The sequence below is a fragment of the Harpia harpyja genome, chromosome 17, assembly GCF_026419915.1.
Source record: "Harpia harpyja isolate bHarHar1 chromosome 17, bHarHar1 primary haplotype, whole genome shotgun sequence".
NCBI classification, from domain to species: Eukaryota; Metazoa; Chordata; class Aves; order Accipitriformes; family Accipitridae; genus Harpia; species Harpia harpyja.
In genome coordinates, this window is record NC_068956.1 from 81422 (window position 1) to 105580 (window position 24159).

The window sequence follows — 24159 nt, forward strand, 5'->3', positions numbered from 1 at the left end:
GGAACACTCTGCTCTAGGGCAGCTGGCTCCAGTGTTGCCAGGAGGGCGGGTGGTTGGGAAGAATGCTTGACTATGTAGGAAATAATAGCCTATGTGATAGGGTACTAGCTGCTAACCTCAGTGCACTGTCAGGTGTGAGCCGCTTAGCTGACATTAGGTGCTGCCCCAGGTCTTCATTCTGGGCACCCTCTGCTCTGACACATTTTCACCTTCGCTCCTTGTGAGGGATAGGTGATACAGAGCAATTGAGCAGCAGGTACGTGACAGGCCTTCCCTCTTTAGTTTTTTTTTTTCCCCTGTCCTTCCTTTGCTGCTCCCTCTTAACCAGCATCCTCTGGTCTGCATTCCATGCAGGATTAAAGCGCACACTGCAAAGGAGATCAAGCCACCCTCTGCTCTGCAAGTCACTAGCAATGGAACAGATGAAGGGGTCAGCCATGTTTCTGCTGGAGCTGCTAATTCTTGGGGGCCTGAGAGCAGGGAAGGGCTCTGCTGTCCTGGGCACCCTGGATCTACAAATCGATGAGGAGCAGCCAGCTGGCACCATCATTGGGGACATCAGTGCTGGCCTGCCCCCTGGAACTAGCGCCTACATGTATTTCATCTCGGCACAGGAGGGCAGCGGAGTTACCACTGACTTGGGGATAGATGAGAACACCGGTATCATCAAAACAGCTCGTGTCCTGGACCGAGAGACTCGGGACCGCTACAGCTTCATTGCTGTTACCCCAGAGGGCATCACAGTAGAAGTGAACATCCAAGTGAATGACATCAATGACCATGCTCCAGCCTTTCCCAAACAACACAGCACCTTCCAGATCCCAGAGCACACACCCATTGGCAGCAGATTTCCCTTGGACCCAGCCTTTGATGCTGACAGTGGCCTACTCAATACGCAAGGCTATGTGATTAAGGGAGAGAACGTGGGGCAGGCCTTCCGCCTGGAAACACGTCGAGGACCAAATGGGGTCCTGTATTTGGACCTGGTGGTCAGCAATGTCTTGGATCGGGAGAACCGTTCATCATACTCACTGCTGTTGGAAGCCTATGATGGTGGCTCTCCTCCCCGGAGTACTCAGATGACACTGGATGTGTCCATCCAGGACATCAATGACAATGCTCCTAGCTTCAACCAGAGCCGCTATCATACTCTCATCTCAGAGAATTTGAAACCTGGTAGCAGCATCCTGCAGGTCTTTGCCTCTGACGCAGATGAAGGTGACAATGGGGATGTGATTTATGAGATCAACCGGCGGCAGAGTGATCCTGACCAGTACTTCACCATTGACTCCCGGACTGGAGTCATCAAGCTCAACAAGGGTCTGGACTATGAAGTAAGGAAGGTGCATGAGCTGGTGGTGCAGGCAAGGGATAAGGCTGTCCATCCTGAGGTCACCACAGCCTTTGTCACTATTCATGTGCGTGACTACAATGACAACCAGCCTACCATGACTATCATCTTCCTCAGTGAAGATGGCTCCCCGCAGATCTCTGAGGGAGCCCAGCCCGGTCAGTATGTGGCACGCATCTCTGTTTCCGACCCAGACTATGGTGAGTACTCCAATGTCAATGTCACACTGGAGGGAGGGGATGGCAAGTTTGCCCTCACTACCAAGGACAACATCATCTACCTGATCTGTGTGGACCAGCTTCTGGATCGGGAAGAAAGAGACTCCTATGATTTGCGGGTGACAGCTACTGACTCAGGAACACCCCCACTCCGGGCAGAATCAGCCTTTGTGCTGCAAGTGATGGATATCAATGACAACCCTCCACTCTTTGACCAGCAGGAGTACAAACAAAGCATCCCTGAGGTTGTGTACCCAGGCAGCTTTGTCCTGCAGGTGACAGCTCGTGACAAGGACCAGGGTCCCAATGGGGAGGTGCAGTACAGTATCGTGCATGGCCATGACACCCACTCCAGCTGGTTTGCCATTGACCCTGCCACAGGCATCATCACCACCGCTGCCCCACTGGATTATGAGAAGGATCCTCAGCCTCAGCTGACTGTGCTGGCCACAGACAGGGGAACCCCTGCCCTCTCTTCTTCAGCTGTAGTGTATGTGGCCCTGCAGGATGTCAATGACAATGAGCCAGTGTTCAGGAGTAATTTCTACAATGTGTCCCTGAAGGAGAACACCCCTGTTGGGACCTGCTTCTTACAGGTAGGTACAACTGTCAGGAGCTGAGCTTGAGGAGGGCATGGACAGGGCTGTGAGAGGCTTGGGATGGGAGACCTGCTACTGATGGCTGTTTGGTGCAGTTGTCATGGCTTAGATGGGCAACAGTTGCAGCAGGAATGCTAGAACAGAGATCCCTGTGCTCAGTGTGAGTCGGAAATGGGGCAGAGCACTGTTACACCTTTTCTGCATACGAGTACTGGGTGGCATCACTGATACTATGGGCACACCTCCAGGATGTCCTTCGTGCAAAGCAGTGTTGACCTCAGCTAAGATTGGGGCCCACTGTGCCAGGCCTTGCTTGCACAAGTGTGGAGCTGCCTTGCAGGCCAGGACACTCAAAATGGTGCTCAGGAACATGAGTAAGACCTCTAGGAAGTTGCTTGTAGTCAAGCTGTTAACTGCTTTCTCCCCTGTGAAGTCATCAGCCTAAGTTCATCAGTGTTAGGCTGGTTGTGAACATTGGCATTAATTATGCACAACTGGTATCGCTATATTACCTTGGAAACAGCACCTGTGGGATTTGAGCTGAGAGACTGTGCTGCATCAGCCTTCGTGTAGTGAGAGGTCACAGGTGCGGCCCGGAGAGCTGCTGCCCCTCTGACAGGTTCTGCAGACCCCGAGATGTGCCAGTGATGCCATTTGTATTTTGTGTATATTGTGTTCCCTGCATTTGCTGTTTCAGTCACAGCTCTGGCCCTGGAGGCCTGGTTGCTGGAGACAGGCGATGGAGCCCATCTGAGCCGGGATGGGGAGATGTGGGGCTTGGGGCTGACAGTAGGGAACTGGTGCGGTAGTGCAGCAAGGCACTGCCAACCAAGGCAGCATCCAGACTGTCTGTTGGGACAAGCACCTGTGAGGTTTGGGGCACTTCTTTGCTGGAATCGTGGGGCACTGGGATGTCTGGCTGGGGCCGTGAGGAGCTCTGGGGCCAGGTGGTGAGCAGTGCCCATGGGGCCAGGAGGAGGGGGCAAGGGGGAGAGCAGGAATTCTGGGGCCCATGAGACAAGGCAGGAAGAGGTCCTGCAACCTGGCCAGGGAAAAGGGCCTCCGGATTGGCCTGGAGGAAGAAGTGGAGCTGGTAAGAAAAAACACTCTATGGGTGCAGTGCTGGGGCATGGCGGGGTGTGAGCATGTGGGCTGGTGAGTGTGGGCCATGCAGGGCGTGTGAATGCAGAGGACTGATGATATGGGATGGGAGTGCTGGAGACGGGCTTGTGGGGTGGGTGAGTGCAGGGGACGGGCTAGGAGGGGGGGGGAGAAATTGGGTGGAAGGAAGGGCCAGGTGTAGAATAGAGAAGGGACACGGGGCAGGGGCAAGTTTAGGATGGGGCAGATCTGGGGGGGGTATGGGATGGGTCAGGGTGAGATTGCGGGGGGTAATTCTGGGCAGAAGTGGGTGGGAGATGAGGAGGAAGATTTGGGTGGGGGAAGATTTGGGTTTGGTCTGTGCAGGGCAACACTCCACACTGTCCCAGGTGGGTGGGGATGGGACAGGACCAGGGCTGGGGACAGAGATGGGGAAGGGGTTGGGGGTGGGTTCAGGGACAGGGTCGGAGTGGAGGAGCCATGTGTCCCTGGGTGAGCATGGAGGCCCCAGGCGTGTGCAGGGATGTCTTGGCTGCGGCAGCCCCCGAAGGGAGGCCCCCCCTCTCTCTCCTTCTCCGTGCCTTCCTGCTCAGTGCCGCTTGCCGTGTGTGAAGGCGTTCTGGAAATGCAATTGGAGATGGTGGCTGGGCTCCTGACTGCGAGTGTAGGGACAGGCCTGAGAGAGAGCAGGACCTGAGGAGGAGCTGGGGCGGTGCGGGGCCATGGAGATGGCACAGAGAAGCTGGTCCAGCTCGTGGCTGCCTGGCCATGGTGAGGCCGGTGTAGCGCAAGGGCCGGCCCAGCTCCGCACTGTGCAGGGGAAGGTGCTGGCCCGGCGGCCGACAGCGACTGAGGGTTTGGCCAGATTTCGATGGTCTTGGCTCAGCCCTCATGTTTCATTTGGAAACGGCGCGTCTGGGCTGAGCGCAGGTAACTCCCGCGTGGCCTCGGCACAAAGCAAACAGCTCACACATCTGCTGCTGCTTCCTCTGAGCCGGGAAACGTGAGAGGATGGGAAAGGAGGCTGGCCAGGCTGCCGGCTCGGCACTGGGCCGCAGCAGGAGCGAGCCAGGTCGGGGAGCCGGGTAGAGCTGGGGCAGGGAGCCCAGGTCTCAGAGCACAGCTGCCCAGTGGGCCACCCCTCAGCCACAGCATCCCTGTTGCCCTGAATAGGAGGGCTTCAGAGGTGCTGTCAGGGTCCATGGTGGCCAGCAGCCGGCACCATGTCCCATGGGGTCGCCCATGTCAGGTGTGCTGCCCCACAGCCTCTGTGTGCAATTACTCCCACTTGACTACATCTGTCTGTGGCTTCTAGGCATCAGGGCTCATCCTGCCTTGGGAGGTTAAGGGGTCTCTGTCAAGGTCTGGATTTGGTCCAGATGTGCATAATGGTCACAAGAGCTTAGGGCACAGGCAGGCCCTGCCAACGTGATGTGCAGGACACAGGACAGCCTCCAAGGTCAGCACAGAACTGAGTGGGTTCGATCCTCTGTTGGACTGCCATGTTTCTAAGCAAAGAACCTGGGAGGACCAGGTCTCTTTTCAGATGGTGATGTCTGCTTTCCGTGGGCAGGACAGAACGATGGGGAACTGGGGAGTCCATGTGAGTGACCAGAGGAGACTTGAAGAATGGCTGCAGGTCTCCTGCTCCCTTGTACACCCCATCTTCTGCCAGGTCGGTCTTTGTATTCGGTGTACGAACAGAGACGAGCAGAGCAGGTTGCTGGCCTGAGCTCCCAAGAAAGAAAAAGGATCTCATAACATCTTCTTTATTTATTACTTGTGTTTATCATGGGCCAGGTCCCACAGTAGCAGACTCTGCATGAGCACTAAGCAAAGGAAATAGCAAACTCACAGTCTGACATGAGAGAGAAACACCAGTGGAGAAGCAGCCCAGGGAATCAGTGAACGCGACACCAGCAGAAAATAGAGCAAGGGATAGTCACTGACTGGTTGTCTGTTTCTCTCTGTGGCCATGAGTTGATAATACAGAAGCTTTAGGGCTCATCGGACTACATTTGAATGCTATGGTTATGTGATGTGAAGCACTGTTCTGGTATAAATTCACCCTGCTGGCTTAAATTTGTTTTAAACATTTGACTTCATACCAGCAAGCTGCATGCATGGTCAGATACTGTCTTTCTGGGCCTTTCTAACTTTTCATGCTAAATCAAGTATTGTCTGTCCTCTGGCAGCCAGCATAAAGCACAGAGAGCTGTGTAAACCCCATGTTGTGAGCACAGGCTGATTTGACAGAAATGTGAATGAGATGAGATGGTGGATTATTGATTCTTGCATAGATCCAATATTAATTATTTTGCAACCAGGGTTTACATATTTCCTTTGCACCCATACACACAATTGTTGGGCAACAAGACCATCAGAAATCAAAGCTGACCAGCAACACACCTAACATGTAGTTGTATCTTGCAGTTTTGAGGACAAGCCTGATGAGTTTTGAAGTTTGAGTACTGATTTGTGATTCTGTGGGACTGGCTATCCTGCATGCACAGCACCAGGACAGCTTCTTGGCCTGTGCCCAAGATAGGAAGACCTGCATGAAGTGCTGTAGGCTAGACCAGGCCACATATACTGTATTACTGAAAGAGAATCTTGACGGCTAATCCTGATGCATCAGTTATGCTACTGAAGGGGGCAGCTGTGAGAGGACACGGGGAGTAGCCGTGCACAGGGACTGGAACAGCAAGAGGACTAATGCTCACCGACTTTGCTGCCAAAGAGAATGGGGGGAGGTGGGGAGGACATTACTACATGCATTCATTTTCTTGGGACAAGGGATTTAGCACTAACCTATTTTCAGACCTTTGCACGACATAAAGCAGGCCTCCCCCTCCTCAGAAACAAGAAGGCAAGCTTCCTGAGGCAAGATGGGGAGACGCCTGTGAGCTTGCTGGGGAGCAGAGTGAGGCGAGGGAGCACATCATGCTTCTGGGAGAGCAGGCTGTAATGTGGGAGAGTCTGAGGGTACACAAGGAGTGGGGACATGGGGGAGATGCTGGTACATGGGGAGGTTGTGGGGGAGGTGAGTGCTGTTGTTACTGCCAGAAGAGCTGCATTTGTTCCAAATTCCTGTGAAAGTTATTTCCTTGCGCTGCCAGCAGCCTCCTCCTGGGCTTGGCACAGCAGCCAGCGCCATGATTAATTCAAGTAGCATTTCCCCTGGAGCTGCAGCAGCTTTTCCACTGCAGCCGAGAGGCCCCAGCCCCTCGCGCTCCTCTCCCCCCATGCTCCGCTCCTCCCCCCAGCCCCCTCGCACAGCTCCCTCCTTCCTCTACGCCGATCCCCAGCCCCCTCACAGCTGCCCCTTTTCCCTCACCTCTGCTTCAGCCCCGGGCCCCTTATAACCCCTCTTCCTCCCACAGTCCTTGCTCAGACCCTGCCTCCTCCATCTCCGCCCACAGCCCCACACCTGTGCACGCTGCCCTCCAACGTGCCTGTCCCTGCACCTCCCCTCCCAGAGCCCCAGCCTGCCAGCATCCCCCCCCTCCGCCCCGACTCTGCTCCCTCTTGTTCTCTCCACACCCTTTGGTTGCTGCCAGCTGCTGTTGCCTACTCCCCCAGGGACCTTTGCTGTTTTGCCCCCAGGGCAGCTCTCACTGGCAGTGCTCTCCCTCACCTGCATGGCCCTTGGGACACCCCAGCCTCTTCCTGCTCCCCGTCCCTGCTCCATCTCGTGCTGCCCTGAGCCCCAGCCTCACCTGCATGTCTTGCCCAGCTGTGTCCCATCTCACTGTGTAGACCTGCTCTGTGAGCACTCTCTGCCCGACCTCTGCACAGCCAAAACCCAGCCCAACACCCTGGAGTCCTTCTTGGCATCAGTGCCCCCCCAGGAGGCCGTGGCCAGACCCTGTCACTTTCCGCCCTGCACTGTTGCTGCCCCACTCGAGCCCCCCACCTTGACCACTCTTCCGCTGCAGAGGCCCAGCTTCCCTGCCCTGCTCAGCCCCCAAACTCCTGCATGCTCTGCTGGGGCTCCCAGTGCCCTGTAGCTCCCTGCTGCAGCTCCTGTTTCACCTCCCTGCTGCTCCCCCAGAGAGGACACCTGGGTGCCCATGTGTGAGCTGTGCTCCTCTTTCTGTGCAGAAAAGGCAGTGTTCACCCCAGGCTCCTGCAGCCTGTTGCCCAGCCTCGCCCGCCACGGTCCTACGTCCCTGCCAATGTCTGTGATTAAACTGCTTCCCCTCCTCAAAACTGAGGGCTGTACCCCATCCCAGAGCAGTGCTGGAGGCCACAGGCTGCCCCTGTTCTCCGTACCTTGGTGTGTATGGCTGTGGCAGTCCTGCGCCTGTCCGTGCCTAAGCTGTGGCTGTGGGGCCGCCAGTCAGAGCCCTTGCCTGTGCCCTGTAGCTGCTGGGCTGCAGGGAGCTAGCGGTGCAAGCAGGCAGTGCCTGCAGCTGTGCAGAGGGCTCCCCCCGGACATGGCGCTCCCTGCACCCTCAGGGTCTGACCCTCGCCTCGGCCACGTGTGCTGGACAATCGCTGGGGCCGAACCCTGACCCCCGCTTACTCCCCCGAGGCCTGAGCATGCTGAAGGCTGAGATGCAGCCCAGGAGCCAGAGACTGCTCCTGAAATAGCAGCCGTGGCCGCTCCCTGGCTGCTTTTAGCTGGTCAGCAGCTGTGCCAGGGCTGGGGAGGGCAGGATGCCTGGCACACAGTCAGGCAAAGGGAGCCGTGCGTGGGATCGTTGACCACACTGGCGCCAGCCTCCCCTCCTCTCCCACCAAGAGCCGTCACTCTGAGGGGCGGGAGCCCAGAGCCAGATGTTTGCCAAAGCCACAGCGTAACATGTGCGTAGCAGAGATCCAGCCAGGGCAGGGCTCCAGATGAGCTCCCTGCCTGCTGACTGCGCTCGCTGGAGGTGGGGAGGACAGCCAGAGAATGGAGGCCTGAGCTGCTGAGAAGCTCTCCATCCCTTTCCAGCGCTGTGGACTGGGGGGGGGGGGGGGAGCAGTACATGGGTCAGCAGTAAGGCTGGGAGGGCAGGAGATGACTGTGTTTGAGGGGCTCTGGTGTTGCCCTCTAGGCGGGTCTGTGGGAAGGAGAAGCCTTGACTCCTACAGGTGATGCAGCTGAGGACCCCAGTGTGGGGCTGTGCTTCTCCATCCATCCCCAACTCTGGGGCACGTAAGAGCTTTGTGGTGCCTTGGCTCCACTCATCCCTCCTGGCTTGTTGGGGGACTAGGAGGAGGGCGTGAAATAACAAGGCCTCAACGCCCATCTTTGTCCTCCCAATTCTTTATGTGGTGGGGAGAGGCACACTTGACCAGCACCTGCCCTCCTTCCCTCACAGCAGTCATAGCTCCCTAAGACTGGTGCTCTGGTTTCTTTCTGCCTAACCCTGAGCCATCTTGCTGCTCTTCTTTGTCATCCACTTCTGCTCTACTTTGGCCAGAGCTCTCCCATGAGGTGCTCTTCTGCCCAGCTGCAGTAGCTGCAGGGTGCACAAGCGGAGTCTTCTCACCAAACTTGCAGAGAAGAAGGGGCAGGTAGCAGATGCTGCACAATGCTGGCAGGGCTGTTGTGCAGGGCTGGTGGAGCAGATCAGCTCTCTCAGAAGGGCTGGAGCTGAATGGGGAACTGGGAGGTTCAGGAGGGCCTTTGGCTGGAGATCACAGAATGGTTGAGTTTGGAAGGGACCTCTTGATACAATCTAGTACAACACCCCTCTGCTCAAGCAGGGACATCCAGAGTCAGTTGCCCAGGTCCATGTCCAGATAGCTTTTCAGTACCTCCAAGCATGGAGACTCCACCACCTCCCTGGGCAACCTGTGCCAGAGCTTGGTCACCCTCACAGTGAAAAAGTGTTTCCTGATGTTCAGAGGAAACCTCCTCTGTTTCAGTTTGTGCCCATTGCCTCCGGTCCTGGCACTGGGCACCACTAGGAATAGCCTGGTGCCATCCTCTTGGTATCCTCTTTCATGTATGGATTATATCCCCCCTGAACCTTCTCTTCCCCGGGCTGAACAGTCCCAGCTCATAGCAGAGATGCTACAGTCCCTTCATCATCTTTGCGGCCCTTCACTGGACTCTCTCCAGTATGTCCATCTCTCTCCTGTGCTGGAGAGCCCAGCACTGGACCCAGCACTCCAGCTGTGGTCTCACCAGTGCTGAGTAGAGGGGCAGGATCACCTCCTTTGACCTGCTGGCAACACTCCTCCTGATGCAGCCCAGGATACCATTCGCCCCCTTTGCAGCAAGGGCACATTGCTGTTTCATCTTCAACTTGGTGTCCACCAGGACCCCCAGGTCCTTTTCTGCCAAGCTGCTTTCCAACTGGGTGGCCCCCAGCATATATTCCTGCACAGGGTTGTTCCTCCCCAAGTGCAGGACTTTGCACTTCCCCTTGTTGAACTTTGTGAAGTTCCTGTCAGTCCATTTTGCCAGCCTGTCGAGGTCCCTCTGGATGGCAGCACAATCCTCTGACGTGTCAGCCACTCCATCCAATTTCGTGTCATCAGCAAACGTGCTGAGGGTACACTCTGCCCCATCATCCAGATCATTTATGAAGATGTTCAGCAGGAATGGACCCAGTATTGACCCCTGGGGTACACTGCTAGCTTCTGGCCTCCAAGTAGACTTTGTGCCACTGATCACCACTCTCTGGGCTGAGCCATTCAGCCAGTTTTCAGTCCACCTCACTGTCTGCTCATCCAGCCCATTCATCAACAGCTTGTCTGTGAGGATCTTATGGGAGACAGTGTCAAAGGCCTTACTGAAGTCCAGCTAGACAATATCCACTGCTTTTCCTTCTTCTACCAGGCCAGTCATTTATCAAGTTGGTCAAGCATGACTTCCGCTTGAGTGAAGTCATGCTGACTACTCCTGATGATTTTCTTGTCCTTCATGTGCATAGAAATGGTTTCCAGGATTAGCTGCTCCATCACCTTCCCAAGGATCGAGGTGAGGCTGACTGGTCTGTAGTAACCTGGGTCCTCCTGCTTAGCCTTCTTGAAGATAGGAGTGACATTTACTTTCCTGCAGTCTTCAGGCACATCTCCCAAACACTATGATTGGGCAAAGATTATTGAGAGTGGCCTCGCAAGCTCCCTTAGCACCATGGGTGCATCCCATCAAGGCCCATGGAATTATCTATGTCCAGTTTGCTTAAGAATTCACTGACCTGATCCTCTTCAACCAAGGGTACATCTTCCTTGCTCCAGCCTTCAGCCCAGTCTCTGGGACCTGGGATTCCTGAAGACCAGTCTAACTAGTAAAGACTGAGGGAAAGAAGGCATTAAGTACCCCAGTCTTTTACATGTCCTGTGTCACCAGGTCCCCCGTCTCCTTCAGCTGTGGGCCTACATTTTCCATAGCCTTCCTTTTGTCACCTATGCACTTATAGAAGGCCTTCTTCTTGACTTTGACATCCCTTTCCAGATTCAAATCCAGTTGGGAGTTGAATGCAAACAGCTACATTTTCATGTAATTACAATGATCAGTTAGTGATTTCAGCAGGAAATGCCCCAGATGTATTCCCTGACCCCCTCCATGGTAGCGGCCTCTTCTATGCCTATGAAAGAAAAGTCTTCAAAACACAGCATCAGGTTCATCCCCCGGGTTCCTTAATACATTCTTGGGTGCCAAGGGGCACATGCCATTTCATTTGCCTCCATTATATGGAAAGAACAATATATTTTGTCTGTCAATTTCATCCAGTTTCTTTTCCTGACTTGACATCAGCAACCTGATCTAGTTGAAGACGTCCCTGCTCATTGCAGAGGGGTTGGACTAGATGACCTTTGAAGGTCTCCTCCAACCCAAACTATTCTATGATTCTATGATTTTTTAATGCAAAAACAACAGTAGCATATCCCAGCCTTATGCTACCACTACATCGTGCAGTTCCTTTTGCATTTACTGTCCTATCCCTTTTCCCCTTGCCTCTCATCCTTTAGGCCTTTCCCAGTTCTCCTCCCTGGCACACAGATGGTGATTGTGCCAAACTGTAGCTATTTTATTTTAACGTTTTGCATTTTTGTGTGGTTTTCAGTTAGTACATTTCTCTTGCTGGCATGCCTTTTACATACTAGCGTTCACATGACTGTCATGATATTCCTAGGTCTGAGTTTACAGTATCTGGCTAATCACGTCTCTAAATATTCACTGTTTGTCATGCATATAGACTTGAGAACATCCTCAGCCTTTTTATAGTGGTCGCAAACAACTTCTGTAGACACGGAGAGGCTGCCCAATGTACAAAACATCCTGTTGGGGTTGTCTGTAAGGGCTCACTGCCCACTCAGCAGCTGTCAGCATTTGAGTGCCTTTGTCCCCTGTCCCCCATCCTGCTCTGGGCCATGGCTGCAGCACTGATTAACAACTGTCTATACTAAACATCTTATCTCCAAAGTCTGCAGTGAAATGCAGCTTTTCCCCTAAGGATGCTGTTGGTTTCTGGCCCCGGAATCAATCTCCAGCCCCTGATCTCCAGCTGGATCTCCAGGTTGTCTGCTTCCTTCAGCAGCACCAGGATGCTGGCCTCTGGTTCAGGCTGTCCCCTCATATTGAAGTGGCATATTCTCCCTGGCTTCACCCTGCCTCTCCCTCCTCTTGCTTCACTTGTTTAGTAAAAAAAAATCTTAATTCCCCTCCATCAGGTTTTCCTCTGCAGCCCAGCTCTTGGTTTGTGCTGCTGCACAGTGTGTCACTTGTTCTCTCTTGTATTCTCTTCTTATTTCCCTTGACTTGTGTAAGGAGGAAACAACAAAAACCAAGCATACAACCTATTTCCAAATAACCTTAAAATTGTCAGCCTATCTTGTTAGGACTCAAGTATGAACTAGCACTGAAACATTAACTAGTGAAGGGCACAGGATCCTGCTGACCACTGCTGTCTTTTGCCTTAGTATATACTTGTTCCAAGCCAAATACAGTGGGTGTCTCATGGCCCTTGGGAAGGGGGTGGGTTCATGCTTCTTTCTCCCTTCCCCAGTGATTATTTTCTCTTTTTGGCTACGTATCACCTGGGAACTCTCAGCCTGTGCTAGCTCGAGGAGGCTTTACCCTTGCTAGGACCGAGGAGTGGAAAGCGTTTTAGGAAAGATGGACCCTGGACACGCTGGAACTGTGAAAACACCCAAGGCAGAAGTTCAAGAGGTGCTAGAGGTGGGCCTAGGCTTAGTGCAGGGGGTCAGTGAAGCCAAGACAGTGCTGCAGGAGAGAAGCAGCCAGCAAGCAAGGTTTGGGGAACAGAGAATGAGTGAGTACATGAATATGTGTACATTCTGCTATGTGACACAGGTGAGTGGAGGCTTTGTAGGATTAATATACTGAATCACTGCTGTTTGCAGTGTCTGGGAGTGTCACTGCATATTTGTGTGTCTGGGAGATGTAGATTCTGTTGGAAAGACCTCCCACGAATCTGTACCTGTTGGTCCTCACTGGACCTCAGCATGCTGTGACCCCCTGCTGTGAGTTATGGACAGAGGTGGGGGCAGCTGCAGAGCCACATGGTGGTATATGCATGTGGAGAGATGCTAGGGTGCTGTATGACTCTGGCTTGGTGCAAGGCTCCTGCCCTCTTGTAGGGACACAGATATCTGAGGAAACCCCAACTAGTCCTGCAGCCCTCTGCCTATAAGATTAACAGGGATTTGAGGACTGTGTTGCTGGAGCCCTCCCAAATACCTTGCATTTGCCCAGCCCCATGGGCACAGGAAAGGAGCGCATGGGTTCAGAGGAAGAATTGTGAACTAGCCTGTGTGCGACTAGGAGAAGAGGAGGGGGAGCATCTATTGCTGGGACTGGCTGGATTTGCTGCAGCAAATCTGGGGCTGCTGCTGACTGTGCAACGGTTGTGAGTCCTGAGATAGGGATCCTACAATGTTCAAGACAAAGGGCCATATAGCACAGGGCTACATTGAGTGCTGAACAAGGAGCCAAAGAGCAGCTATAGTACAGCAGAGCAAAGTTCTGTATAGCAGAGTAAGCTGTTTTACTAGTGTCCAATATCCTGTGCTGGGGAAAGGGTGCAACAGCTGGATCACTGAGTCATAGAGTAATTCAGATTGGAGAGACCTTGGGAGGTCGCTGGTCCAACCTCCTTCTCGAAGCAGGGGCAGCTGTGGGGTCAGACCAGGCTGCTCACAGCCTCATCCAGTAGCATCCTGAAAAGCTCCAAGGAGGGAGGCTGCACAGCCTCTCTCGGCAACCTGCTCCAATACTGGATGGTCCTCACAGGGAAAAAGCTTTCCCCGGTGTCCAGCTTGAAGTTCTCATTTCCACCGATGCCTGTAGTCTCTTCTTCTCTTGTTGTGCACCACTGTGAAGAGCCCGGCTCTGTTTCCTCGAGAAGCTCACCATCGGTGCTGGCAGCTTGCTCTTAGGTCTGCAGCCTTCTCCCCTGAAGGCTGAGCAAGCTCCGGTCCCTCAGCAGCTCCTCACGGGGCAGGTGCTCCAGCCCCTAACGGGCGCAGTGGCCGCCCCTGAACTCGCCGCAGTTTGTCAAGGTCTTTCCTGTACTGGGGGCCCAAAACTAGATGGGGTGTCTAGATGTGGTTTAGCAAGGGCTGAGCAGAGGGGAGGATAATGCCTGCCCTCGACCTCCTGGCTGTGCCCTGTTTGCGCAGGCCAGGGTGCTGCTGGGCTCTCCTTGCTGCCAGGGTGCGCTGTGGCTCATGTCCCGCTCGCTGCCCACCCAGGCCCCCAGGACATTTTCCCCGGAGCTGCTTCCCCAGCCTGGCAGTCCCGGCCTGTGCTGTTGCAGGGGTGCTCTGCTTCCCGGAGCAGGACTTGGCGTTTGTCCTTGCTCAGTTTTGTGCGGCTCCTGTCGGCCCATTCCTCCCTCCTGCCCGAGGCCCTGGGGGTGCAGTCCTGCCCTCGAGCATGCCAGCTGCTTCCCCCTCACCAGGCTGGTGTCATCTGTAACCTTGATGAGCGTGCCCTCGGTGCTTGCCCTGGGTCATTGCTGAAGATGTTAAGCAGGAGAGGTCCCTGGGCTGGTCCCTGTGGTGCTCCGCTTGTCACCTGCCTCCAGGCAGAGCGCAGCTCATGAACCACCACGCTCTGAGCCCAACCCTCCAACCTGTTTTTTACCCACCTGGTTGTCCAGCCCTCCAAACAGTAACATCCTGCCGTGGGTATGAGGTTGGTGGGAGAAGGTGTAAAAAACCTTCTTAAAGTCAAGGCAGTTGTCATCCACAGCTGTCATCCATTCAACCACAGATCCCATCATTGCATCACAGAAAGCAAACAGGATGGTCGGTCCATGCTGTCTGTTCCCCTCCCAGGCTCCTCCATGTGGCCAAAAACATGCTCCAAGAGGACTCGCTCCATGATTCTCCCAGGGGCTACAGTGTCGCTGACAAGAGTGTAGCTCCTCAGATCATCCTTTTGGCCTTTTTTGAAGGTGGGGTGCAATATTTGCTTTCTTCCAGTTGTCAGGGATCTCCTCTGATCTCCACCACATTTGCAAGAGCAGCCCTGCAAGTCCGTTTCTGTCAGCATCCATTGATGCAGCCTGTTGGGTCCCATGGATTCGTATGGATCAAGTTCACTGAAGAAATCTTGACTCAATCTTCATCCCTGTCTGGTAGCTCTCTGAACCCTTTCAAAAAGCATGGAGGCCTGGGAGACCTTGTAGGTGAAGACTGAGGTAAAGGAGGCATTGAGTGTCTCAGTCTTATCTATGTCTCCTGTCACTAAATCACCCACTGCATTCAGAAATGGGCCTTTATTCAGCCTTCTCCTACCAAGGTAGTGGTAAAGGCTCTTCTTAGCACCCTCAATTTTCCTTGCAAGTCTCAACCCCACATGAACATTGACTTTCCTGACACCATCCCTACATGCCTGGGCAATGTTTGTAAATTCCTCCTTTGTAGCTTGCCTCTGCATCCACCTCCCATATGCTGCATTTTTGCATTGCATCTTAGCCCTAAGGTCCCTGCTTAGCCAAGGCCATCTGCTGACATGTCGCCTTGTTTTCCTGAGTACTGGGATGGACTGTTCTTTTGCCTGGAGTATGCTGTCCTGAAGGCTCGCCAGCTTTCCTGAGCTCCCTTGGCCTTCAGAGCTGCCTCCCAGGGGATTCCTCCCACCTACCAGTTCCCCGTATAAGCTGAAGTCTTGCTTGAAGTCCAGAGTCTGTACTCTGCTACTGTCCTTCCTCACTCCCTTTAGGATCCTGAACACTACTACTTCATGGCCACTACAGCCAAGGCTACTGCTGATTACCACATCCTCAACCAGTTCTCCCTTGCTAGCGAATAGCAGATCCAGCTATGTGTCACCCCTGGTTGGCCTGGGAAATTGAAATTCTTTGTGAGACCCAGGGGCTGTGATCCAGAGGCTTCCCTCAGGTACTGCTGCCTCCTTGGCAGCTTCAACTCAGGGATTTCCTGGCCCAGCATTGATGTCCTTGTGTTTAAAGCCTTTAGTGGATTTTTCCCTGTGAATGTGGGTAGTTGCTTTCCAAATCTATACAATTCGATATCGCTGTGCCCTGAAGCGAGGAATTCCGCATTTTTTGCATTTTTGTTGAACTCTGCACTGCCAGCACACCTTCACAGGTTGAGGCCGTGCTGTGCTGCCCTGCAAGGGGGAAGGCAGACGTGAAGAGAGATGGAGTGCCTCAAGCCCTGGCTACGCTCTCCCACCCATGGTCAGGTGCTGGCTCTGCACAGCCACAGCAGAACTGTGGAGCACCACTGTATGGCCAGGGGATATCCTGGGTAAGGGGCGGTGGAGGAAGCTGGCAATACAGGGGATATCCTGGGTAAGGAGGTGTCACTGGGGGTGACAAAAGGAAGGCACCAGTCTTAGTGCATGTATGAGGCCTGGGACATGATGGAGCTGTGTGGGGCACAAGAGGCAGCTAGGGATGGGGTGTGCTGTGGAACATGGGAGAGGTGTAGTAGCCTGTTGCAGGCCAGACCTGGCCATGGCTATCACGGTGTGCAGTGCTGGGGGACACCAGTGCTGCCCTGGACTGAGTGGGCTCTAGGTGAGGCTGTGTGAAGGCTGGCCTATCCCAGGAGCATGCTGTAGGCAGAATGAGAGGACAAGGCATGGAGGGAGAGTAATGCTCCATGTGCTGTGCACAGCTGCAGCAGGTTCCAGAGAAATACCATGCTTGCAGCCAAGCACATCTTAACAAGGCCGAAAGACAGGTGGGAGCATTGGCCCTGTGCTGCTCAGAAACCCTGGCCTCATTCTGGACTCGAGCAGGATGCTCTGCAGGACCCTGAGTCTCGGTCTCCCTCTCTCTTCAAGACCAAGGAGCTGATTGCTGTCAGAAGCACATCCCATGTGCAATAGCAGGATGCATTCTTGCAGCCATTATCTCCTGATGGCAAAGGATTTCCCTTTGGAGAATGGGGTCCTACAGGATCGAACAGGAAAGCGACAGGCCAGAAAACACTCTGACTGTGCAGCTGGTTTATCCAGGAAGGGGATGGGTTGCCTGGTCCACCCACCAATACCAATACAGAGAGGGTTTCTGAGAACAACTGCCCCTTAGTCTTACAAGCACAGAATCAGACTCAGGTAGTAGCAGTGATCAGAAGTAGGTCTTCAGCAGAGAACGTAATGAACCATAGAAACAATTCACCATGGCTTCCTTCTCACTGCTGATCTGGCTGGGTCTGTGAATGGGAACATCTGGACTCTTGATGTCAGAGCTCCAGGGTCACCACACTCCCTGCCTCATGGAGCACCCTCTGGAGTCCCAACATGGGAGAGAGTGCTGGGCTGTGGCATCACTGCTGTCTGACAACACGACACAGAACATTTTCACCCAATATGGGGAGTCTCCCTGCACTTGTGCTTTGTGAACACTTCTGTTCTTGGCACATGGGATTGCAGCTGTGCATACTGTAGTCTTGGGCAGAAACACAGCACGCACTTCGCCTCTGCACATTGTGCCTGGTGTATCCGTGGTGATCCTCTGAGCTTGTGCAGGTGTCCTGTGCACATGAGGTGACCCCACTGCTTTGCCCACATCTCGTATCTGCATGCTGACCCTGAAAGTTCATGCAGGTGTCTTGTTCCTTGCTGCAGCCTTCTCCTTCTCTCCTTTCTCCTCTCCCATAGCTCCTCCTGGGAACAGCCAGTCTTGGCCCTGCAGGATGTTCAAAGAAGTCAGAGGTGAGGGTGCTGTAGGGGCTCCATTCAGGCTCAGAGCTCTGACTCCTGCTCCCACATATTCAAGCAGCAGGCCTTGCACAAACCTGAATGGTGTGTTTCCTGGGCTGTCCTATAGACAGCTTAACCCCATTTCCCTCTTATTTCTCAGGCAAACATCAGGAGCGTCCTAAGTACGCTACAGTAAAATCAAGCTGTCCAAGATTTGGGGTGGGTGCTAAATACAGAGCCTGGGGCTGCCCTGCACTAGCTTCTAGAAGAGTTCCTAGAAAAATATCCAGTCTTGGTTTAAAAATTTCCAGGAGTGGTGAATTCACCACAGGCCTTGATGAGCCAATTTGGTGGTTAATTATCTTCACAGCTAAAAATGTGCACCATGTCCCAGACTGCATGTGCTCTGCAGTCTGCAGCCGTGGGTCCCAGCTACACATGCCATACCTGGTGGCTGAACAAACCCTGTGTTGCCTGTCAGGGAAGTCCCCAGGAGGCATCACCCCAGCTGCAGCGGGGATCAGGCCAGCCCCAGCCCATGGAATGCACACACAGGACATCAGCAGTCTGCAGGCACTGCCTGCCTGTGGGCAGGAGAGCTCGGGCTGGGGGATGCGCCAGCCACAGCCCCACTCCCTGTCCACACAGTGGCAGAGATGCTAAGCAAACTGTCCAGCTGCCCCAGACTGAGCTAACACAGTTAGCTGCTCCTTCAGGTGTTTTGTTGTTCCTGTGGCTTTTCCCTGAGCACTAGTTTAGCACCACCCCTCCAAGTGAGATTAGGACCAGATGCAGGTCTCCTGTAGTGAGTGGCTGCACCAGTGCTGGTGTAGCAGTGACATGACCTCTCTTGGACCCTGTGTGGGCTTGTACAGGCAGGGTTTGTGTTAGACCATTGGTCCACCAGTCCCGCAGCAGGATGAGGAGGTGGAGTACTGGACACGTGAACAGGGAACTTTTCAGAGAATGCTTTGCCCTGGCTTTACAGCTAGGTTTGGCTCTGATGCCAGACTACTGGCTCCATGAGGCAGTCTTGCAGGGACATGGCTCTGGGTACCAGGGAGCAGACAGGGAGATGGTGCTGTACAGTATAATAGTGAGACCTCGACTGTTTCTCCCCTGTTCCCCAAATCTGACCCAGCTCCTGTGGCAGAAAGCTGGATTTCCGGATAGCTTCCCCTGTGGGTATCTTTCTTAGGATGGTGACCATCAGAGGATGGTTAAGTTGGGGAACATTAAGGGAGGCCATTCTGGAAGCACCAGAGCCCTTGGCCCGAGGAGCCTAAGGAAAATACCTTACTCTGCTGCAGAGCTTGTGACTGTACAGTGTATTAAAGCAGCTGACATGCATTTTAGAGCGGTTTCAGAATGGTAAGCAGTTCATTTTGAAGGAAAGAAGTTATTAATTTGCCACATAGTGCCTATTCCAATCACTGTGGCAGCTTATCAGTTTCAGGTGCGTTTCCATCTGCTGTGGTAGAGAATGCTACCAGCTAAAACCCAGGCATGGCATACAGCTCAAGTCTATTGGTACAGGGCTCTTACCCCAGTAATAATATCCAACATGGAGCCAGAATACAGGTAACCTGAATACAGGTTTCAGCAATGTCAGTGAGGTCAGATTTATACTCTCAGATGAGCAGCTCCACGGCAAAGGGAGCTGGGGCAGGAGGGAGGGAGGATGTTGAACTCAGGGGTTCTGATTTCCCAAAGTGCTTTCTGGCTGGGCTGCTGTCATGGCACCTGTGGCTCTGAGTGCTCTGCAGCTGGAGCAGGGAAGGGGGATCCTGTTTCATGGTGCTTCTTCTGGCAGCTGCTGCAGGGTTGGGGAGCAAATACTCTGTACAGGGAGCATGGTGCTCTTTGTAGATGTGCTCTCAGGTTCTCCCCTCCGGCATCCCCTTAGACCGCAGGCGGCAGGGCAGGAGAGCTGGTGAGGGTGTGTTGCAGGTGCTGCCTCCCCTCCTTGGAGGCTGTGGATCACAGGGCAGGAGAACTGGCAATGGGCTGTCTCAGGTGCTGCCTCCCTTCCCTGGGGTGCAGAGCATATGGTCTGGGGGGAGGGAGGTCCCACCTCTACCCGATTTATTTTTTCTTCCCTGGCCCAGCCATTCTCTGTGCTCTCTCTTGTTGTTCCTCCATCTCTGATGATCGGGTGAGTGGTTCAGGTTAGGGGCCCTGCCCGAAGGAAAGAGCTGTTTGCAGCCCCCAGCTGGGCCCTTTCCTTGGCGCGCGTGCAACGTTCCTGTGCTTCTCGCTCACGGGAGCCGAGGCCCCAGCGCTGCTGCTGGGAGGAGCTGTGGCTGATGAGGCCTGAACTCCACTTCACCCGGGCCTGGCCCAGCTGCCTCCCTCCTGGCTCCGTCCTCTAGCTTTGTTCTCTGTGCAGAGCTCCCAGCTGGTGGATGAGCCATGGGCAGTGATGCTGGGGTCAGGGGGAAGGAGCTGTTTTCTGCTGACCTGAGCTCTGCAAGGAGCCCAAGGAGGAACTGAGGCCTTGCAAGCAGGGAGCAGCTTTAATCCTTCTGCTGCGTCTGTAACTGCTAATGCAATTCATGTCCTTCATGGGCCCTGGCTGTCACAGGGCAATGCCACCCTCAGTCATCATCCTCAGAGCCCAGGGCTGCTGGGCACAGAGCTCTGAGAGCAGGACAAAGCCAGGGTCATGGTGAAAAGGGGGCTGTTGTTCTTCCTTGTCTTGTCTGAAGCATCTTTGCAGAAAAGAAGGAGCAGAGGGCCAGGGGCAGCTGCTGCAAAAGTGTGGGTTGTCCCTGGCTGGCTGATTAAGCAGCATGCAATGGGGATGCTTGGCTGCTAGATTCTTGGCATCTGTCTGAGGCTTGGCCTTTCTGCACCCCCTCTCTGTATGGCCTTTTCCTTTGCTAAGGCAAGTCTGTTGACCTGGGTCATGGATGTTGCCCCAGGGGTGCAAGAAGGGAGGTATCACCCGAAACAAGGCACCTCTGGTGGTGCAGGGACGCATGGCAACACTGTAGATAGAAATCATGGTGCAGCTCTTGCAAGTCTGCAATGCTGTGCTCCCCCCTCTCTGTGTCCCCTCAGAGGGACCGGGCCAGCATAGGCTGATCCTGGGGTGCCCTGCAGCTGCCTGCAGCACTGCCCAGGGCGCTGTCTGCAGCCAGTGAGCCCCTGGGAGGCCCTGTCTTCTTGCAGGGAGGGCTGCAGAGGAAGTGGTGGCTTGTCTGGGACAAGAATCACAGGGCTGAGGTGGTAACTGTCAGTCTGCTTTACTATGGCCAGCTTGGAGGACTGTGCAGTGGTTGTAGGCCATGGAGCAGAGGGCAGCACTGGATCGTGGAGATGGTGGTGGTGACAGGCGGGGTCTGGCTGGTGGTCTTCTCTGTGATGCTGGCCCTGCTCATGTAGTGTCTTCCCTCATCCAGGTGACAGCCACAGATGCAGACAGCGGCACTTTTGGCTCCCTTTCCTACTCCATTGGTTCTGGCATCGGCAGTGTTGTCCCCACGCAGTTCAGCATTGACAAGCACACAGGGCAGCTGTGCACTGTGCAGCCTCTGGATCGTGATGAGGGCACGTCTGCCTATGATTTTACCATCACTGCTGTTGATGGGGTGAGTGCTGGAGAGGCCGCGGGGATGCGATACTGCTGACTCAGCACTGTGCAGGGGATACTGTTGTCCTTGCCCCTGCTCTTGCACCATCTCTGATCTGGTCCTTCCACAGGGTGGCCTGAACTCCATGGTGTATGTGAAGGTTTTCTTGGAGGACATAAATGACAACCGGCCAGTGTTTTACCCGCTGGAGTATGCTGCCAGCATCAGCACACAGAGCATGCCAGGTACAGCTGTGCTGCGTGTTACTGCCCACGACAAGGATGAGGGGCTGAATGGGAAAGTGACCTACCGCATTGTCCTGGGAAACTCACCCCCTCTCTTCTCCCTCAACAAGGACACAGGTGAGAGAGCTCAGAGGGCAGCCAGAGTTGGCAGCAGTCAGAGCAGTGGGATGCGGGCAGGTGTAAAAGCCAGCCTGAGGGTCACTGCTTGGCGATCTCAGCAGTGCAGTCTGCCACCAGAATACGTCTGTTCCGCTCCCTGCCACATCTTCCCTGCCTCGGCTTCTTGAGCCTCTGGCACCCCCTTCCCAGACTCAGTCTCTGACCTCTTCTTTCTGCTGCCTGCTCTGTTCCTCATTTGTCCTGTCTTCCTTCCTCTCCCTCATTCCCAATCCCTCACCCACTGTGGCTTTCCTCCTGCATGCTGCTTACTTAGCACCATCAGGCTGTATCCTGTTTAGTTTCTTGTCCCTGCCCAGTTCCCTCCTCTCCCCTGCTCAGTTTACTCTCCTTCCCTATAACGCTCTATCGCATTCGGTCCTACCTTTCCCACTGGCTGCATCTGCTCTGCCTTGCTTTGGACACCAAAGCCAGAGCAGTTTCTGCTGGGGAGGTGAGTGCATGGGCATGTGGTGCCAGGGGCTCTCAGCAGGATGGGAAGGTGTCCTGTGCTCAGCACAGGCATTAGGGTCTCTCCACACTGGTTCCCAAGTTCCTGGAACATGACTGGTATGAGATAGGCCTACCAGCCACCCCAATCCAGGGCCACCTCCTTTGTAGGGCCTGTCGAGGATGGTCCTTCAGTTTCACATCTCCTCCAAGAGCCTCCCCACAGCCCAGATCCCATCTGCTGTGTTGTGACTCTCACCCTGCACCCCACATTGGAAGCCCTATTCCCTCCTTTCCCTCTCCCAAGACCCGCCCTCTGGCTCATTTCCCCCAGCCCTTACCACTGTTTAGCTCAGGGCTGTGCTTAAGGTTGAGAAAGGAGGATTTGGGGAGGCTTTCCCAGGAGGGTTCCTCTCCTTTACTCCAGTTCTTCCATGGCAAGCTCCTCCCTGTGAAGCACACATTGTTTGCTGCCCCCCTAGGTCTTTCTTTTCAAGCTTATGGTTTGGCCTGTTCTCTTGGTGCCAGATGACAGGCAGGGGTGCAGGCATAGTGGCCTCTGAACTGCTTTCTTCCCTAGGTGTCATCTCCCTCTCATGGTCCCTGAGTGGTAAAGCCAACACCCTGGTGCAGCTGGTGATCTCTGCACAAGATGGTGGGGGCCTACAGGCACAGCCAAATGCCCGGGTGAACATCAGCATCGTGGAGGGCACGGTCTCACCCCCTGTCTTTGAGCAAGCTCAGTACTTCTTCACAGTGCCTGAGGACATGCTGCAGGGTGCCAGTGTGGGGGCTGTCCGGGCCCAGAACCCTCCAGGTATGGGCTTGTCCCTTTTGTATGCAGTCACTTTCCCTGTCCCTGCATCATCTTGAAGGTCTAGTATCACACTTCCTCACAGAACAATCCTGTTCTGGGAGCTCCGTGCATGCACAGAGGCACGCACATCCAAATGTGCACCCGTGCAATTGTCACTCAACTCAATGCATGCTCTCACACATGTGGTTACACACATGTGTACACACACACTTGTGCACATGCATCTGCGCATACATGCACGTGTACACAGTGCTACTGTACAACTCCCAAGCAGTCTGCAGCAGACAGCACTGCCCAACCCTGCTGCTGTCTGTAAGGGGGCTGAGGAGGTGAGCCGGGTACACAAATCATTCTTCCTGTCTTCATTTCCTTGTCCACAGGTCATGCTGATGACATCTTTTATTCCATCTCCTCGGGGGATCCTCATGGCTACTTTTCCATTGACTCTGCCTCCGGGCAGCTCCGGACCAGCCTGCCTCTTGATCATGAGTCCCAGGCAGTCCTCATTCTGGATGTCCAGGCCCGAAGTGGTTCACCTCCTGCCTATAGCAACACACGTGTGAAAATCTCTGTGTCAGATGTGAATGACAACGTGCCAGTGTTCCCAGCCCCCTCTGACTCCATTCTGCTGCCAGAGGCCACAGAACCTGGGACTACAGTGTACACTTTGCAGGCCGAGGACCGTGACAGTGGTGCCAATGGTCAGGTGAATTTTGAGCTGCTATCAGGAGGTGATGGCACCTTCAGTGTGGAGCGCTCATCGGGGGCGGTGCGACTGATCGGGGCCCTGCAATATGAAGCCAGCGCAGCCTACAGGCTGGCCATTGTGGCCCGAGACAATGGCGTTCCCCAGCTCAGCTCCACATTCACGCTGCTGGTACATGTGCAAGCCGAGCACGACAATGGGCCCATCTTTGACACACTCACCTACCGTGTAGAAGTGCAGGAAGGTGTGCCTGTCTCCACCCGCTTCCTGCAGGTGCGGGCACTGGCACGCGATGCAGAATCCATGACCCTTACCTACCACTTGCGTGCAGATGGGGATGCTGCCAGCTTTGGCATCATGCCTGAGAGTGGTTGGCTCTATGTCAAAAGTGCACTGGACCGGGAGACGCGAGACCTGTATGTGCTCACAGTGCTGGCCTCGGCAGGAGGCAGTGGTGCAGGGGGGGAAGCCCGGAAAACAGGCACCAGCACTGTACGGATCAGCATCACTGATGAGAATGACAACAGCCCACGGCTGAGTGAGGAGCGTTACTTCTTCACTGTTCCTGAGAATCAGGCTCCCGGTAGCAGTGTGGGGAGGGTGATGGCAAGTGACCGGGACGCTGGGCAGAACAGCCGACTCACCTACCGCCTGCTCCAGCACGATCCCAACTTCCTTATCCACACACAGACAGGTGAGAGACTTCCTGGCTTCCTAGGCTGGGGCTGGCTGGGGAGAAAGCCCAGGGCAGGTCAGAAGTGATGCGGACCAGGCCAGTGCAGCAACAGAATATTCATCTTCCTACCCCTGCGGTGCTGGTCTACCCAGCAACGTGCCTGAGCGCAGGCT

The 24159-nt window shown here is 54.5% G+C and overlaps 1 protein-coding gene across 2 annotated transcripts in view; it reads left to right on the top strand.

The window, feature by feature from the left end:
* The window catches only part of DCHS1 (dachsous cadherin-related 1), a 93286-nt gene that overhangs the window by 42871 nt on the left and 26256 nt on the right, over positions 1-24159 (top strand). For both annotated transcript variants that reach the window (XM_052813029.1, XM_052813028.1), the window contains exons 2-6: positions 355-2165; positions 20766-20954; positions 21067-21298; positions 22368-22604; positions 22985-24004. In XM_052813029.1, the coding sequence (XP_052668989.1) occupies positions 414-2165; positions 20766-20954; positions 21067-21298; positions 22368-22604; positions 22985-24004 (3430 nt within the window). In that variant the 5' untranslated portion in view covers positions 355-413. The remainder of the gene's footprint in view (positions 1-354; positions 2166-20765; positions 20955-21066; positions 21299-22367; positions 22605-22984; positions 24005-24159) is intronic.